The sequence below is a fragment of the Pempheris klunzingeri genome, chromosome 5 (assembly GCF_042242105.1).
Source record: "Pempheris klunzingeri isolate RE-2024b chromosome 5, fPemKlu1.hap1, whole genome shotgun sequence".
In the NCBI taxonomy this organism is placed as follows: Eukaryota; Metazoa; Chordata; class Actinopteri; order Acropomatiformes; family Pempheridae; genus Pempheris; species Pempheris klunzingeri.
In genome coordinates this window covers 28,686,493-28,704,497 of record NC_092016.1, presented here as the reverse complement: position 1 = coordinate 28,704,497, position 18,005 = coordinate 28,686,493, and the positions used below count along the sequence as shown (strand labels likewise).

Here is an 18,005-nt window from a genome sequence, read left to right as displayed (position 1 = left end):
CATACAAACACAACTATTTCTGACAAGTACCACGTCTAGCGGACATGTTGATTTGGACAAGACCAGCTGTGCAGCATAAATCTGGACCGTTTTGTTTTGCGCTCAGATTAAATGTGTGTATGTTTGCATAAGTGTGAAGACACAATCTCCAAACTCCATTGCAACACAATTCCCACTTTACATAGACATTGTGTTTGTGTGCGTGAGCGTGCACACTCGCATAAATGTTCCTTATCATTAAGATGGAAGATTTGAAGAAAGTCACCTACCATAATCTACCATCAAGACAGGGCAAACCTGACCTGATATTAGATATTATTGGTTATTAAAGACCATTTAGATTAAATAAATTACAGCCAAATAGTCTCTTATTGCAACAGTAAAAGTTTTACAAGCAGAGGATGCAACAAAGAAAATTCAAAAGATTATAGAAGGGGTTAAAATTAACTGCTAGTTTTTGCAAACCTGCACCAGCAAATCAAAAAGACTTTACTTGGAGCACAAGTTCATTAGCTCCTCAGAAGGTTCTCAAGTCTCTTAGGGAAGATCCTGTGGAAATGACAAAAAACGTTGACAATGTGCTGAAATAACAGAGTAAAGGAACACACACAAATCTGGATATGTGCAATGAACGTGAAAACAATAGCTCAAAGATGAGCTCAGTACATAAGAGAGGAAGAAAGGCAGTAACAACGTGTCAGTAACTGCAAAAGGCTTGTACAGACTTCATTCTGTGCACTGTGATTTGTTTTCTCATCGAAGACCTCTGACGGACGAGTCACTTGTAGATCATGTTGCATTATTGTGTGGTGTGTGTTGAAGTCTGGTATTAATTAGATGAAGTATGGTGTTCATGGTGTGACACCGCTGACTGGCCTTTCACAGCTCATTACATGGTGTCCTATCAGAGCACAGCCAGCCTGGCTGCTGTTTATTTATACACAGAGCTGGAAAAGGCAGAGTGCTGGACACCCCAGCACAGTGTTCTGCTACAGAGGGCGCCTCTGAAAACCTTAGTCATACATCGATACAGACATAAAGTCAGCAACAGTGATGATAATAATGATAATAACTTGGATTTATATGCCACCTTTCAATACATGCGTTTATAGTAGCTTCAGCTAAAATATTATTGGTCTTCATCTCTGACAGGTTAAGGACAAGCATGTCGCACGGATCCAAGAAGAGTTCCAAAAAGTGACAGCAAAAAATACATTTATTACAGTATCAGCAACTTGAATCAACATTATAACATGTCCAGGCAAATGTAAGCGTAGCACAATGAAATGGTTCACATCTCTGTTCGACAAGTGTTCATAGGTGTGCAACGAAGGAGCTGTTCTGACGACGGTTCCTCAAGGTTTTGTGAGCCAGCTTTATAGTAATGACAACACAGATCGTGGGCTCCAGGCTAGCTAACATTGTAGCATACATGCTAAACTCTGCATGACTTTCGTCCTTGGATTTCCAAATGCATCATTAGTTTTTCCACAGTAAACACCTACAATAACTGCAGTAACAGCAGCTGAACCACACATGATCACAGACCAAACAGTTAGCACGCTGTATATTCTCAGTTGTAACATTACAGTTTTACAATACAGCACATTTATTGATGTCATTACTTTTTGCCATGGTGGCAGAAGGCTAACAATGCTAGGATGATAGGCAACCATGCAGTGTATTACTGTATTATACACATTAAGTAGGTCTCACTGTGGTGGTACAATTGATCATTAGCATGCCTCTAACAATAAATACAAGCATGCACACCTGAGACCGAGAATAAAAAATAAGATGTTGAAGGAATCCACTGACTAGTTACAACATACCTACAGTATAGTAAGTAGTTTTTATTGTACTGCTCTCACTCTGACTGATGCAGGTTAGCTGCTGTGTATGTGAATGTTAACTAACATTCAGTATATGCTAGAATGTTAGAATGGACACCCAAGAGTAATGAGCCACTGGGGACATGAGGATTTGGAGACAATATTCTCATCAAAAGGGCAATTCCTCAAAAAAGTAACATACTAGCTTAACGATAACTTCAACTTGGTTGATAATTTACACAGTGTAAATATGGTTTTAAAGGTTTTTTCCATCCAGACAACAAAAAAAACCAAACTACCAGCAACATTTCTAAATAGATATGCTCGATGTGGAGAGAGAGAGAGAACAAATATAAAAGGCATCAAAGAGGAAGCTTAGTGTTGAGATATTGAGCCCAAATGGTTCTTGCTGAGTTAACAAGTACAACATGTCAATAATTGAATCAAGCCACAAAGGTGCACAAAGGTTAAAAGGTGCAGGTCAAAGGACACATGAGGAAACTAAAAGCAGTGTAAAGTGGACAGAGGTTTACAAGGCTTTCTATAGGATTTGTGTGATTGTATCATATGCAGCTCAAAACTCGTCACTACACAGTGACGGAATGGTTTACATTTACAGGTTATTCCACAACACTGTATGCAGACACTATACTTTGAATGACCACTTCACACACGGGTGGGATGTATGGGGGCAGGGTCATTACTACATTTAGACAATTATGTTCCCCGTGGAAAAAATGGTCACAATACACTATTACATCATCTATTACAGACCCAGAATTCAGAAACAGCATCGCACAATCGTTTCTTACAATTTACAGGAAAAGTCTCTTCATCATTCTGGCCCTCAAATGTACATAAACATATCTCATTATTTAAACAGCGAACATTGATATACTTTAGAAACAGCTGGATTCAGGAATCTCTCAGTGAGAGGTGCTTCGAACGATGCTACCCCACAACAATGCTACCCCACAGTGGTAGGAGGAAGTAATATATTAAGGGACTCTCTCTTCATAGTTCAGTCACTCATTTGACATTTGTTTGATGCTGTTTGTACATGCCAAATAGATATACAGATATATACACGTGCAGTCTTTCATCCAGGTGACATGCTTAGCCTTGCTGTTGGTATTACAGCGCAGCCAAACTAAATAAACTACAATTTAGGTCCATCACTGAAAACACAGACAACAATACAATGCATTTGATTTGCATAAAGAAGTTGTTCATCTAGCAGGGAATGAGTAAAAGAGTGATCTTCGTAGGCTCTGTATTAGTGTTTCGTTGAGCAATCAAGGGTAGTATCAGAGAATTAAGACAGGGACATTAACTTTCATGGAAGGCACTTTGGATGGATAAGAAGTATCTGATGTTCACAAGGGTATAATTAAGTTTCTGATTAAAAAAACATGAAACTACCACTACAAGACTGTAAATGTGTGCTAGAGAAAAACTGGTAAAAATGGGACTGAAATAGGTAGTAATATTTCTTTGAGAAGGAAGACTTTGCTGTTTTCTTACTTTCCCAGAGTTAAACAAGAAGACTGATGCCACTGTCTGTTTAGCATGAAGCTGCCATCAGCATAAAGACTTAAAGCAGGTGAAAACAGTTAGCCTGTCCAAAGTTAATGCTCGCTGATTAACATGTTGTTTGTTTAATGCATACAAAAACTAGGGTGCACAAATGATAAGTCAGGGCTTTACCATGCAACCAACCCGCAAAAAACCACAACTTGTCACTTAAGTGGTACTGGAGGGCAGATTTTGTTACCTTTGGCTGGAGCCAGGTTGGACTGTTTCCAGTCGTTATGCTAAGCTAAGCTAACGGTCTCCTTGCATACAGACACGACAGTGATATAACTACCTCTCTGCAAGAAAGCTAATCAATGTGTTTCTCAAAATGTCAAAACTATTTCTTCAAGAGAAGACATGGAGGCATTTTAAATCCCAGTGATAAATGTGTTACATATTACATATGTCAGCGCTATTTTTTCTGTGCTAAACATATACCACCTTACACAAATCACAGACGAGCACAAGAGACTGTTCAGTGCTTAATTCTACTGACTTAGTGATTGAAAACTGATGTGACACCAGCTGAATAGCAGATTAAAACACCATAAGCTATTAAAACCAAGTCTAGTTTGAACGGTATGTAGACATTTATGTAAGGCAGGACGATACTTAGTACAGTGTTCCAACTGTTGCTGTTAAACACTAACGTGTAATAAATATGATTTCCAAAGAAACAGAATAGAACAGCATAGAGAATGTGTGATCTACACCCCACATGTACATAAATCCTGACAACATACTGAGGCGGTTAGGGTTTTATACTGGATGGTTTCATTTAGTCTTTGCAAAGCAGGTCACAAATGAAGGAGTATAGATATTATTGTTGATACAGGACAGGGTACAGAGGAGCACTACCGTTTTGGATATACAGGGTTTGCTACAATATGGCACAGTTCATTCCAGTAGGTTATGTTTCAGCAGTGCACCACACAGACACACACAGTCCAATGGAGGATAAGTCACTATGACGTTGAGCTGACAAGAAATGACTGATGTGTGTGTGGCGTCAGTCTGTTATGTGAATACTTTGAAATGCAGTCATCTTCAGACTCACTCTGTTGCCATTTTTTCTATGTGGTCACTCAGCAACTTGTACTGTTCTGCAAAGAGGTAAAAAAAACAAACAGACATTTATGTTGATGTTGTGTTAGTTCCTTTATGTAACAGGAATAAGACCCCATTTCCACCTGGTGTTAACATGCAATGTATTCAGTACCAGTCAAAAGTTTGGACATATCTCCTCAGTTCAAGGGAAGCAATGCAGGAGGGTCTGTGACGTCCAAGTCAAAGTTCATATAAAAGACTAAGACAGCTGACGCATGCTGACGATTCTTTTCGTTAGCGTTACTAAACAGCACAAGAGCCTGCGTAGGTGGGGTGTGTCGTTGTAGCGTATTGGTGGGACAATGAAAAACAGTCTTAGTAGCTCAGTTTGAGTAACAGATGAATGTGTTTAAAGCAAAAACACTACACAATGGTATGTAAAACTCAACTTTTAAGTTACCATGGCAGCAAGTATTTTATCTTTTGTTGCGGCGATCGTGAGGTGTTTTTTTTTTCCCAAGACCCATACAGGCCAGCTTTGTGTAAAGCTTGTGAGATTACTGTCACATGTGCAGACCGACCAATCTCAGCCAAACTTAGACTTCCCTAATCAATATCCTTCTGGCTCTGTCATCCAGTTTGTAAGGATGGTCCAGTCCAAGTGAAGTGTTGGTGGTGACATACACTAGCCTGGTGTGTGATGTGGAAGTTTATAATGGTTAATCTAAAGAGCTGATCACTTATCCAAATCACGTATTCTAATAGATTTTTAAAAAATGTTCATTTTGATGTTCAGGGTTATGATAAAGCCGGAAAAAAGTTCAATTTCATTTATAAAGGACCTTGCACCTAAGGACCTTGCCGGATGACATCTTAGTGTGTTGCAGCAAAAGTTAAGCCTGGATCAACGTTTTTGCTGGATGACTGCATTGTCTTTCCAGAGCCCTCCGCATTGCACGCTTGGACATTCAAATGAAAGAAGCTGGATTTATTTACATGCAGGGCTGAAATCGTCCTGAATGCAGTTCAACAAGACCGACGTTAGCTGCTGCTGTAAGAAGGTAACATTGTAGAATTCCCTCAAATCTCACGTTGCTGTATGGGCTCTATGTGTCTTTCCTCTGTAGAGACAGGGTTAGTTTCCACGAAATAACAGGAAGACATGTTTTTTCTTAAACCTGCAATAACTGTCTTTGACCACTTAGGGGAAAGCAGAAATAAGTCGTGAATACAAATCATTTAAGTTGAAATTGTTAACAGTTGCCTATTTAGACATCCAGCAAGTACAAGCAAGATTATTAGAGTCATGTTTCTGGCCACCTGATGAATGTAAGCCCACCTTTAGGTGCTAATTCCTGAGGGAATTAATTTGACTGTTATTATTAAAATATTGTGTTAATATTGTCATTTGCTATTATTAAAATGTTGTTGTTATAGCTGCTTGAAGAATGTCGTCACAAACATCATTGACACTTGTCTGAGATCTGATCACAATGATCACAGTGGGAGTCTGATCTGATCCTGCATTAACTTGGGTGTATACTAATCCAGATGCATCATCAAGTGTAAAAAGAAAGCTGCACTCACCAACACATTCTAGCACTCCTATAAAATATTAACCAGGATGGATAGAGTGTTCTGTGAGACCTTATAGGATTTTTGGGTATTGTAGTTTAATTTACCTACTGCTGCTATTTGGATGTGGCATGAATGAAATGATCCAGTTTCGCTTTTAAAATGTCTTTGCTGTTTTTGATTTGCATCAGCTGTTATTTCCTTTGCCAGTAGGAGGCGATATTGACATGTGAATACATCTGTAGGTCTAAACAACTGCTGCAATTTATTTCCACTTCTACAGGAGCTCCAGATGGTCATGAGCAGAAATGATCTGACAATAATTGAACAGCTCTACCTTGTGGGGTATTTGCAGCCTGCAAAAAAGGAATAAGTGAGCTACTGAGTTTGCTCGAGTTGCAACCTTAGTCTTTATATCTAAGAAATATGATAAAACATAGAAATATAATATAACACAAGTATATTGTATCTAAAAACTGCAAATGAATAAGTGGGCTGCAAGCAGACATTGTTCTGGTGTTTAGATTGAATTATCCCTTTAATGCTTTACCTTCATTCAGGTTCCCAATGACTGCCTGCTTCTTCAGGAAGTCATTGCAGAGCTTCTTACTGAGCCCAAACGCCAGCATGTTATGAGTGAATGTCCTAAAAATACACAGACAATATCAAACTCATCTTACTACAACAGGATTTTTGAAAAATTCATTACATATTCTGCATTTCCCATTTACCAAAAACGTGATATCTCAATGAGTACTAAAACTATGTCTCAGTATTTACCATTTATTAAGACTTATGTATAGACTCCTAGGTGTATATACAGCTTGGTGTTCCATGTATATCTATGATTTATCTTTACAAGATCAGATGTAATACCTGTGTGTTAACATTAACGTGTAACGTTAACATTATAGCTGATGTTATTTCCAGCTGTTGGCACACAGACAGTTTGTATAACAACTGCTGTCTTCCCCAAATGTTGGAAAAACTGGAAACAACAGCATTTCCAGTTATAAAAATGTTATTTCACTCTTACCTAATCAAAAAGTACCTATCATTCCTAATCTGTCAACCCCGAGAACTTATCTGCTACAGGCAGCCAATCAAAAGATCGGCAGTTCACTCTCCAGCACTGAAACCTAAATAGTTCCTAGAGAACAAATGCAGAGTGTGAATGAGCAGTATGAATGATGGGAATATAAATGTAGTGTTAAAGCAGTTTGATGGTGGAAAAAGCTAGCTAACCCCACCCCTGAGATATAATCAAGCCACGCCCATGTGAGACAATTTGGGGGTGAGGGTCAAAGGGAGCACATAGGAAAGAGTCTATGCATATTTAATTTAATCATACATTTGCTTTTGGGGGCATGACCAGACTCTGTACCAGAGACGGGGCTGGAGTGGTAATTGATTTTAACCCCACTCTCCCACTCCTCGACCAGACATTTTGCCCTTCACCACCCAGCTGCTGCATTTTCACAAGTCATTAAGTCATTGTTTAATATTCTGCTAACAACTACACCAAGCGGTAACCTGCCCCCACAGGCAAATTGTGTCATGGGGTGGGTGGCCTGCTTTTGTAATAGGCTGGGGTCCCAGTCACACCTCGAGTTTAGGGTGTGGCCTCATTTTACCACAGGGCAAAGCCAAAAGCCAAAGCTGAAGGCAGTGTCATGTGGTAACGGTTACATAGTTAACACTGGGAGGCCTCTGTAGGCAACTTGCTGAAGCTCCTCTAAGCTCTTAACCAAAGCCTCTATGTGCCTTATTCCGTTGTATCAGACAATACTGTGGCAGTGTCCTCACCCCAGTTGGCCGAAGGCGATGTTCTCATCGATTTTAGAGCTGTCTTCCCTCTCCTCCTGGGTCATATGACACCACTTCTCCCTGCAGCACAGAGACAGAGACGGAGTTGGGCTTTGATTCCAATGTCTTCATTTAACCTTCAACTTCTCTACAGAAACAGGCCAGGGGTGGGTGTCAAGAAATATCACCCGTCCGTGTCATGCTGACTTTTTGCAGTGAAATCACAGACAGCACTGGTTTGACAAAAATCTTCAAAATGTTGGACGATGGGATGTTTAAGTTGTAACTAGTTAGTACATTTTGCTGAAGTTAAATACCACATAATCAACCTAAAAATCCATGACATCCATCCCTGAAACTGCAATAGGATGCAAAAAGAGAGAATGCATTTCACCTGAGACACATACAACATTAAACACAATCATATCAAAGACGAAAAACACATTAACCAGCCATCAGCAAAAAGAACACAACAAATGATTCATTCGCAAAGAATAATCATTGTTAACAAGCAGATGGAAAAAGCATACATTTGTACTGCATATTACTATAAAACAAATAATTAGGAACCTGGAAAATGTTTCCACGATGTTGCTATATTGTAGTGTTGCTATAATACCATTCTAATATTTTTATTTACTGAAATCAGTGGGTACAGCTACGCAGTGAATCATCTTTGAATCATCAATACACAGAAAACCTGTCTTAGATTGTGGGATATGATGTTTACAGCCTTCTCTGCTTTTATTTTTTAATTTTATCCTTCCAAGAATGCTCTTTGAAAATCCCCACAGAGGCTTCCTTCATATTAAAGCTGCACTATTCAATATTTTCATATTAACAATAGATCAAATGGCTATACTAATGGACAAGGCCTCAATAAACCCACTGTAAACTACCTGCCCAGAACCAAATGGCAGACAGACAAAGTTAGTGACCAGCAGGAGAAAACAGTGCAAAAAAAAATAGCAGCTAACAAGCCAGATATTTACATTAGGAGTTGGTGAAGACCAAAAGAGAGCAAGAAACTGAGTCAATATTGGACTTTACATTCATAAGGTGGATGCAACCACGATTCTAAATGAATGCTAATGTTGTTCTGTGTGGATGAGTAAATATGTGACTGCATGCTAAAATCAGAAATATGATGGTAAAGTGGTCAAAAAACAAATAAATACAGTTGTAATGTAAGTAAAAGAATTGTATAAATTGTATAACTATTTTGTTGAAAAAAAAAAAAAGGGATAAAACTTCAACCATGAACAAACAGCGATTTAAAAAAAAGACTGTACGTGATAATTTTGACTCTACTATATAGCTGAAACATTTTCTCCATTATGGATCCTCGATAATTTTCCAAACACATTACCTATAGTATATTTGGTAAAGGTAAAAAGAAGATGTGTTCAAATGGTTTAAGGTGGATATTTCTATTTAGGCATGTACAGCATGTCCCTGCAATCCATCCGCAGTGGGAACATAGAAGCATGTAAAGACAGCAAAGAGGAGGACATGCTGATAGAATTAGAAAAAAAAAAAAATCACATGCAAGGAGATTAATGGTGTGAACATACAGTGAGCTGTGAAGAGGCAGCGGACACCCTCATATTGCCTCTGATATAAATACCATCCCAGACATAATATGACATCTCTTTGCATATTAACTCAGGGTGGGATGCTTTTACTCATCAAAGATGGACACAAAATCATTTCAACAGCAGCATAACAGAATCATACCACCTATTAGAGAACCACAACAACATGCAAAATGAAAAAGTAAAAAAAATAACTGCACAGAATCATCACATTAGCAACCAGTGAAGAACTCATATACAGACACATCAAAATTGGGTACATATTAAAAAAAAACAATTATTCAAACACACAGTGATCCAATTATAATTACAAGTAAATAACGTCCAATTTATCATTCTAGCAATGTGGACATTATTGCCTTGCTGTGATTAAGCAGATTATATGTCTTAATTTATACAGAACACAGTCTCCTGTTATCCAGTCTGGGGATTTACCTTTACAGACTACCATCACCGTTCACTAGAGTGCACCTGACAAGCTGCAAATTAGACCCAGGACGAGCCTTGAGCCTCACCCTTCACTACAGGGTGAAACACCAAGCTGTCCTCACATCAACCCCCTTGTAATCAATGCATTTCTGCCATCTGTCAGATCTCTCTACAGCACGACAACCTGCTGGTAACACAGTACAAATTCATTTTGAATGTTTTATACACATACCACAACCAATCATTCATCAGTCCTCTAAGCCTGGTGGCTAATGACCCCCTTAAAACTCAAAGAGCTACCTGTTTTGGCTAGGTGTGTAAATTCTAAACACAGCTCAGACTATGATTGAAAAGGGAGGCACTAAACACACAAAATATTGCAATGCATCACACAACTAAATATCTCCTTGTCACCGGGGAGAAATACACAATAGCCATCTTTCAGCTAGGTCTTTGTCACCTTCACATTTAGCCATTCTTTCAAAACAACCGCTACACTAGACATCCATGACACTACCAGATACTGTTACTAGAAAATCTATGATAGAATTACAAAGCCTCTGCCCTTCTTTTCCACTCCACCTTATTTAATCTTTGCTTTTACTCTTGGTCTTTGTTTTAGCTTGTTTTTTTTTTTTAGGGCAGCGGACAAACAGAAGGACAGACCTCTGATCTTTCTCTTCATCCAGCGTTCCCCTGCCCGGCAGCAAGGCACAAGGAAACAAAGGGTTAAAGTCAACATGCAGAGAGAAGGAGAAAAACAACAGCTTGTAGACAGGAAGAGAAGAGAAGAGAAGGTTTCTGGTATCAGGAGGTTACCAGCAGTGGTGGTTTAGGCTGAAGCATACGAAACAGCACTGTGAGATTTGTCTTTAGATACAGCTCTTTGCTGAAGCTACAGGATCTCTAACCTTTATTTACAGATAGATACAGTGCACAGGACCACACACAGATGCTGCATTTTTCCATAATCCATACAACTTGATATATTATGTAAATTGAATGCTTCATTTATCTGTTTAGATCCCATTCGAGACTCACCTTGTGGTTGGTGATCTTTTTTTCCTCTCACAATGGACAGCATCAAAAAAAGCAGCATTCCAAAATCTGAGTGTATGCCTGACAGAGAAAACAGATGACATGTTATAGGTTTCCTGCCTGACCTACTTCAGTAAACCATTTGAATTGAGGATGCAAACGACAGTCAGTGATTGCAAAGAATGCAAATTTCTAATAATCAGCCTGGTCAAACCTGCCACATCTTGTAATTTCTCCAAGCAAAACATTAAAGCACAAGGCTGATTAATACTACAATGCTTTGATGCATGCTTAATATGGCCATCATTTCTACATTTCTACATTTCTCTCACACTCTACATCAGTGGTTCCCTACATGGGGATCAGGACCCCAGGAAATGTCCTAAGATAGAGGGGGCACAACATGATTTCTCATGATACACCCAATAAACCCAATTTATGTCTACACTAACGCTATAACCTGTTTAAAGGGGTCTCAAACCAAAAAGGTTGGCAACCACTTCTTAAAAAGAGCAGTACACTGAAAAGCAATTACATTGGATTCAAATAGTGACATGGTGTTACAGTAAAAAACACGTCACGTCAAAACATATCAGAGTATTCATAAAAACTCTTCCAGCATAATACACCTCTCTGCTGTTGGTCTTAGGCTCAGAATGTCTCTGGACGATATAAACAAAGGTGCACACAACTAATTGTATGTGGAAGGGGTCACTTGTATTGATAAAGCCATAAAGAATTATTAGTTGGAGCTTTTTAACATCTTTCTGGTCTAACAGGAGACTGAAGGGTTTACAGCTGGTCATTTTTACTGTTTTATTTCACTGTTACTGCTCTAATAAAGTAGTGGTTGGCTGTAGCAATCAAAAAAGCTCTAAAAATCAATGTGTGCTATCTCCAGCAGCAGCGGGTAACTGTTTTCCTAAAAAAAAAAAAACTGTCCACTACCTGCCTAAAATATCATGGCAGATATTCAAAGTTAGTGACTAGCAGATGAAGATAGTAAGCATTTAGCAGCCAAAGATAAATAAGTAAATCGATCACGAGTAAATCGATCACCACTGGAATCTATTGTCACTGCTGTGAATCCAAGACAAAGCTACAAAGTTGTTGAGCCACCCCTTAAGCCTACAGGCAAAGCGTATTTATTACTTATAAGTATACTATGAGTATTCCAGTATGAAATCCAATCCATTTTAATATTTTTTACTAATACAACTGAATGTATGTATGGCTGGATGAATTTCTGCAGATGGACTGTAAAACAGTTGGACACACGGTGAGCCTGTAACCTCCAGAGGTCCTCTTCTTTGTGGCCAGATTTTCCTCAACTTACCAGATGGGTTGCTGCTTCAAGTGGGTGTACAAGTACACCTTTTCTTCTTTCTTTTCCTCTGGAGCCCCAGACACTGGGGTGGAAGAGAAAATATGGCAAGCTCTGGCAGGGCTATTGACTAAATAACATTTTATAAAACAGTGGAGCGGGACAAAGAAATAGCTTTTATTACCGTCTATTGCACCATAAGAAGTGCAGGTCAAGTGATTTTAGTTGCACTGTACCTGGTGATATGGGCTTTGTCTCAACTGGGCTGTCCTTATCTCTAGAAATGAGAATGCAATAGAGAAAAGGATTAAGCAATGAAACATTGGACATGACTGTGTTAATGAAGAGATTTCGAAGAAGGAAACACATTTACTCACTCAGTTTTGGGAGCCATTGAGCTCCTCAGCTTGCTCTCTAGGCCTCCAAAGAAACCTTTGACATCTGTCTTAGACGTGTTTTTAAGGAGGCGCTCAGCAGCATCCTTCTTCCCAGATAGCCACCAGTTGGCCTTGTTAAGGTATGAGTCCAGACCAGCTTGAGGACCTCCACGATCCAGCAACTTTGAGGGAGATGGCTGGAACTTCCCTGAACATGAGCAGAGCAAATTCAAAATGATGACATCTATCTTCACATGGCATGAATAGAATATTGTTTTATATGATTTAAAGCCATACAAGGGACACAAATTTGTTTGAATATCAATCAGTCTCAGTGTCCCTGTGGTGTCCACGGCCTAAGGCATCCCAGAATGGTCAGGCTGATAAATAGTGTACAGAGCACCAATTGTCCAGTTGGCAGAAATCATCCAACAGCCACCTGTTCTTTAGCCTCTGAGGCAAGGTTAATCTCACAGGTGTTCACATTGTGAGACACCATGGGCGTTATGGGCCTGTCTAAAACTTGATGTACCAATCTGATTCATCTGCTGCAATTCAATGAGCTGGAACTGAAAACAAGAATCGGCTTCAGATTGGATCCTTCATTGCTCACAGATTTTTATGCCTGCAGGACAAAGAACTGTAAACCTGCACAGGTGCTCTTCCTTTGAATCACGTATGTGTCTGTGCAGTTAATGGTTCGCAAGGAGATCTTTTGTAGCCATATACAGTATAACAGATATAAAGTGTGAAGATGAGAGAGAATTAGACCTTACCACTGTAGTAGTATGTGAAGCACATGGTCATGAGGTTTTTGGCAGGGCTGTAGTCATCCATCTGGTAACATCTGTAAACGCACCATTTATTTAAAGATGATCCTGTCATGATCTCACTACTAGAACTGATTTCATTTAGTTGAGCTTTTCACTAAAAGGTTGAAGGAAGTAGATGATACATAAGTGACTTTATTGTCAATACATCCCTTTAAAAGACTCAAGCCTCAATGAGTTGTTCCTGCTAATAAATGTTGTCTCTGTGTCCAAGGTTTGATATACTGTATACACTGTAATCTATTTTGATTCTATCCCATAAACACCGTTTGTATTGCTCTGTCACTGGAAATAGAGCTCCTCCTGTTTTAGTCACATTTGCTAAAAACTGTAGCTATCTAAAGGAAATGACTAAAAATCCAAATCCAAAGGTTTAGTGGGAATCAATGAGCTTGAAGCTGAGTGCCAAAGACGGGGTAAAAGTATTGTATCTATTGTCTTTGTCTTTTCATGGGAATTGCTGACAATAACAACTTTGTGGATTATCACCTGCTTTATCCTTTACAGTCAAATCAGATTAGACTGTACTGTGATTAGGGTATACTGGTCTCCATAAACAATCAAACACGTATAGACTCACTCAAACAGCACGACAGCAAAAGATTGCACCAGTCTGTAGAAGGTGGCTTCACTCACACACTTAGAGTGGCATCGCTGTAAACACAGACAGAGAGTTATGAGCTTGTGGTATTAGGCTCTTGGTGTAAAGACAAGATCTGACCAACCATTAGCTATGTTACACAAACAAAACACTTGACAGATTTGAAATGTCATTGCAGAGTTTACTATTTAATTTAAAAAGATATTTAAGATATTTTTATTTCCTGCATTCATGTAGGGATTATTGAACTAAACTGTGCTGGCTTCCTCACTGTGTGGTTAGGGGTCCACCAGTACATAATGTTTGCATTTGTTTTTTCCTTTTAATCTCACGTATGATGTCTGATTGTTACCATTCCATCATTCCATCTCCTTACTCACCTGTGCACTGACGTATTTAGCAAACCACTCCCTGCCTTTGCCATTTTCTCCACTGCACAGCTCTCCAAAACGTGCCTGCTCTTCCTGGTCAAAGTCCTCCCTGTGAAAACATGGTTGAAAAACACAGCACAAATTTACAGACCCTGTGAAAAGACAGTCTCTTCACAGCTGGTTTTGTTTGCGTCATTTATCATCATTATGATTTTACTATTCAGAAAATGTCTTTGTTCCACTGACAATCAGAAATCGGATATTTCAGTGAATTGGACATTCACCTGGACATTGAGTCTGGACATTAAAGCTTAGTGTGAACAAAATCAAAAGAAAAATGTGCAACATTTCTGTGTCGTTAGCAATGTCAAGATCTGTAATTGCATTACAATTGCATATGTGACGCTTCACCATCTCTATCCCTTTTGATGATTAGGAATCTACTAGCAAGTCACGAAAGACGCAAATTGACTGACAGAAATACAGTTTTCACCACGGTCAGAAATGATCGTGCCTGCAGTAAAAATGCGAGACAAAGCCCAATAAATGTCTGTAGCCTGGTATTCAGAGGCACCCTTGTAATATTTTGTCAGGCTCCCATTTGATTTTATTGTCAAATATTCATGTGTCAGTCGGACTGCTGTCCCCCATGGGTCTCTACTGGTGAGTCATGGGAATCTCTGACTGGGTGACTGTTTCCAAACATTCTTGGTGACTAAAATGGAACTGTGTTGATCTGGATATAAGCAAGCACACATCCTGAGTAGAGATTGTCAGCATGACACAGTCAGGAAAAGGAAAGAAGTGCTGACAACAAATAAACCGAAAATAAACCAACAGAGAAAAAAGAATAGGAAAAATGAGGAAAGATGACAGAAAGGTTCCTGGAAGGCATACTGGCAGTTGAGCCATGGGAAAGTTAGGTGCTGAGGGGCCATCATCAACATCACTGATGCCAGAGGGTTCAATGAACTGTCTGACAGTCACATCCACCCATAATGTGACAGCTGCCATCCAGCCACACAACACTCATTGCCCCAACAGCCCCAGCATCAGTCAGAGAAGAGTGTTCTGTAGTGCCACTAAGAGCTGCTCTGGATTATGTCTATACTGTATTTTCCTGTGCTGCTTTGTACATTCACCACTCTTGGAACAATTCTGATCTATATCCATGCACATGTGCAGTAGTGCTCTGCAAGACCTGTAAACAGACTTTGATGTGTAAAAACCGTGGAGTTCCCCTTTAAGGGCTGTTGGCAAATAAAATGCCAAAAATAATGACAAATATCCATCATAGGCCACCAAAGGTCATGTAACCAGCATCACATTAAAGCCAAATGTTAAGCTTTCAGCTTACACTGACATGAAATTGACACAAGCAGAAAATCCACATCCATTTGTAAATGTGATAATGCAAACAGTATTGATATTTTCTGATGCATGTCTGGACAAATAATCATCTATCTGTATATCTGAAAATGTATAGAATTATCAATATTTACAATGATGAGAGTGACTGAAAATTGTACATCTGCATTCTGCTTACTATAAACTTACTATTCCACTTATGGAATATGCTATTTTATCTGTTAAAAGGAGATATCGTTATGCTTTAGGGTCCTTTGTGTACAATTTTCAAGCGATAGTATTTTTTTTAAATTATTCTGATGAACAAATTTTTGTTTGTAGAAAAATAATACAATCCAGGTGAAAACTATCTTCTTTGGAATATTATTTCTAGGGTCAAAGTGAGAACTCTTCAAAGGTTTAAATTTGTCAATGTTAAGATTGTGTCTTTCAAAAATACTATTATTATTATTTCTATTAAAAACACACGTTCGGTTTGACCTCATACTTTACATGACACAGAAAGAAAAGGTTACTCCTTACTTTCCATGAAACACCTTCTCCACATAAGCCTTCATAAACTGCCTCATCTCCATTGTCTCGGCATCACCGTCCTCTCCACTGTAAGCCGACGAAGATGACGACCTCCTCAGCTCCCACATATGAGAGGGTGGGTCCATCTCGTTGTCGCTGTCTGCTGACTCTGTAGCATCACTGTCTCCTTCCTCTTGGTGATGGTGCCGGTGAGAGCTGGGCATGGTTGGTGCCATGGGCTCTGGCAATAAGGGCTGCTGGTGGACTCCCATGGAAGATGCCGGCTCTGGGGAGAAAATGTCTGTATGGCATTGGTGTTGGCCTCCATCTACACTCAGAGCTGTAGCCTCTGAGGGCAGGTCAAAGTCTATTAGGTTGTCCATGGCTATGCCTGCCATGTTGTAAATAAGTCCCTTCCTTTTGACTCTGCAAAAATGTGAAGATGGTTACAGATGTAGGTGCTAACTGGATGTTTCAATTGAGGTCACTGTCGTTACTGGGTTTCGGTTTTGTAGTCCCTCCCACCCTGTGAGGGTGCTGACATCAAGTGAACTAACAAGCCCGATGTATCTGTGAACAAAGGAAGGACGAAGTTAGCACTGTAGGCTTCTTTTACATTCAGTTGAAAATGGCCTAAACTAATAGACCCATATGGCATTGAGAGGTCAACAAGGACACGAGTCTACAACCATGCTGATAGTTTCGATTGTTGCTGATAGTCACAGTTGTGATGTCTTCAATATTAATCTACAATGTAATTAAATGAAGAAAAACCATTGAATGAGAAGGTACTGCATGTCATGCAAATGATATCGCATGTACAAAACAGAGCAACTAATCACTGCATTACAAATTACAAAACTCCTGATACATGTAGATTATGAAGAATGGATCCAGGCAATGGGGAAAAAAATGGAGGGAACACTTTCAGGAGAACAAAACACATTCCATAATTTCATCTGATCAAATAAGGAGACTGCAGCTTGGTTGCTGCAAATAACAGGAAGTTTAAATCACTGATTGAAAACCACAAAGACAGGAAGCTCAAATCTTATTTTATCTTGAGTTTATATCTGATCTGTTCAAACGATTTCCCATCATCAGAAACCGTCTGCTGCAGTTCTATACATCTACTGTATGATCAACGCTGGTGTGACTTAAAATAGAAGAGCCAATTGTAGCACAGGATCACATTGCTGACTCCCACTCAGGGCATGACTCTTCACTCCAGCCTCATACACTCAGAGGTGGAAAACAGCAACAGTTGCCCATCCTTTAAACACACACATCCTGTGGTCTGTCCTTGAGCGAATGTGCTGTAGCGTTGCTGTAGCTGTACCATTTGGTTTCGTGACTGGATGTGCAAAACTGTAACATGGTTAGCAAACACACACGCGCACGCACACACACACATACTCACACACAGTTCTTTAGTAGGTTCACTGAAGCCTGACATTAACATGGTGCTGTACTCTTTGGTGCCCTGCCGGACTACGTTCCCCCTCGGGCCTACAGTGTGTGGGCTGTGACTGAATATGACATGATTATATAATGCAGCATTTAGTGAGTAAGACTCAGAATGACAAATTCAGACACACACACACACATAAGCAGACATGGACATAGGTACACAAACGTACCAGGGAAAATGTCATTAAAGACAATAGAGAAAACATGATATGAGCCAATTATCTCAGTGCCTCTGAAGTTTAATAAGCAGATAG

At 39.4% G+C, this 18,005-nt stretch overlaps 1 protein-coding gene across 1 annotated transcript; it reads right to left on the bottom strand.

Annotated features, from left to right (window-relative positions):
* Nucleotides 1–4,192: 4,192 nt before the first annotated feature.
* On the bottom strand, nucleotides 4,193–16,842 carry kiaa0513 (KIAA0513 ortholog). Its single transcript, XM_070830992.1, has 11 exons — nucleotides 16,291–16,842; nucleotides 14,410–14,509; nucleotides 14,009–14,082; nucleotides 13,375–13,445; nucleotides 12,599–12,806; nucleotides 12,458–12,498; nucleotides 12,234–12,306; nucleotides 10,901–10,978; nucleotides 7,836–7,916; nucleotides 6,580–6,674; nucleotides 4,193–4,510 (listed from the first exon to the last, which is right to left on the bottom strand). Exons 1-11 carry the CDS (start codon nucleotides 16,677–16,679, stop codon nucleotides 4,461–4,463), a joined length of 1,260 nt encoding a protein of 419 aa, XP_070687093.1. The 5' UTR covers nucleotides 16,680–16,842; the 3' UTR covers nucleotides 4,193–4,460.
* Nucleotides 16,843–18,005: the final 1,163 nt, after the last annotated feature.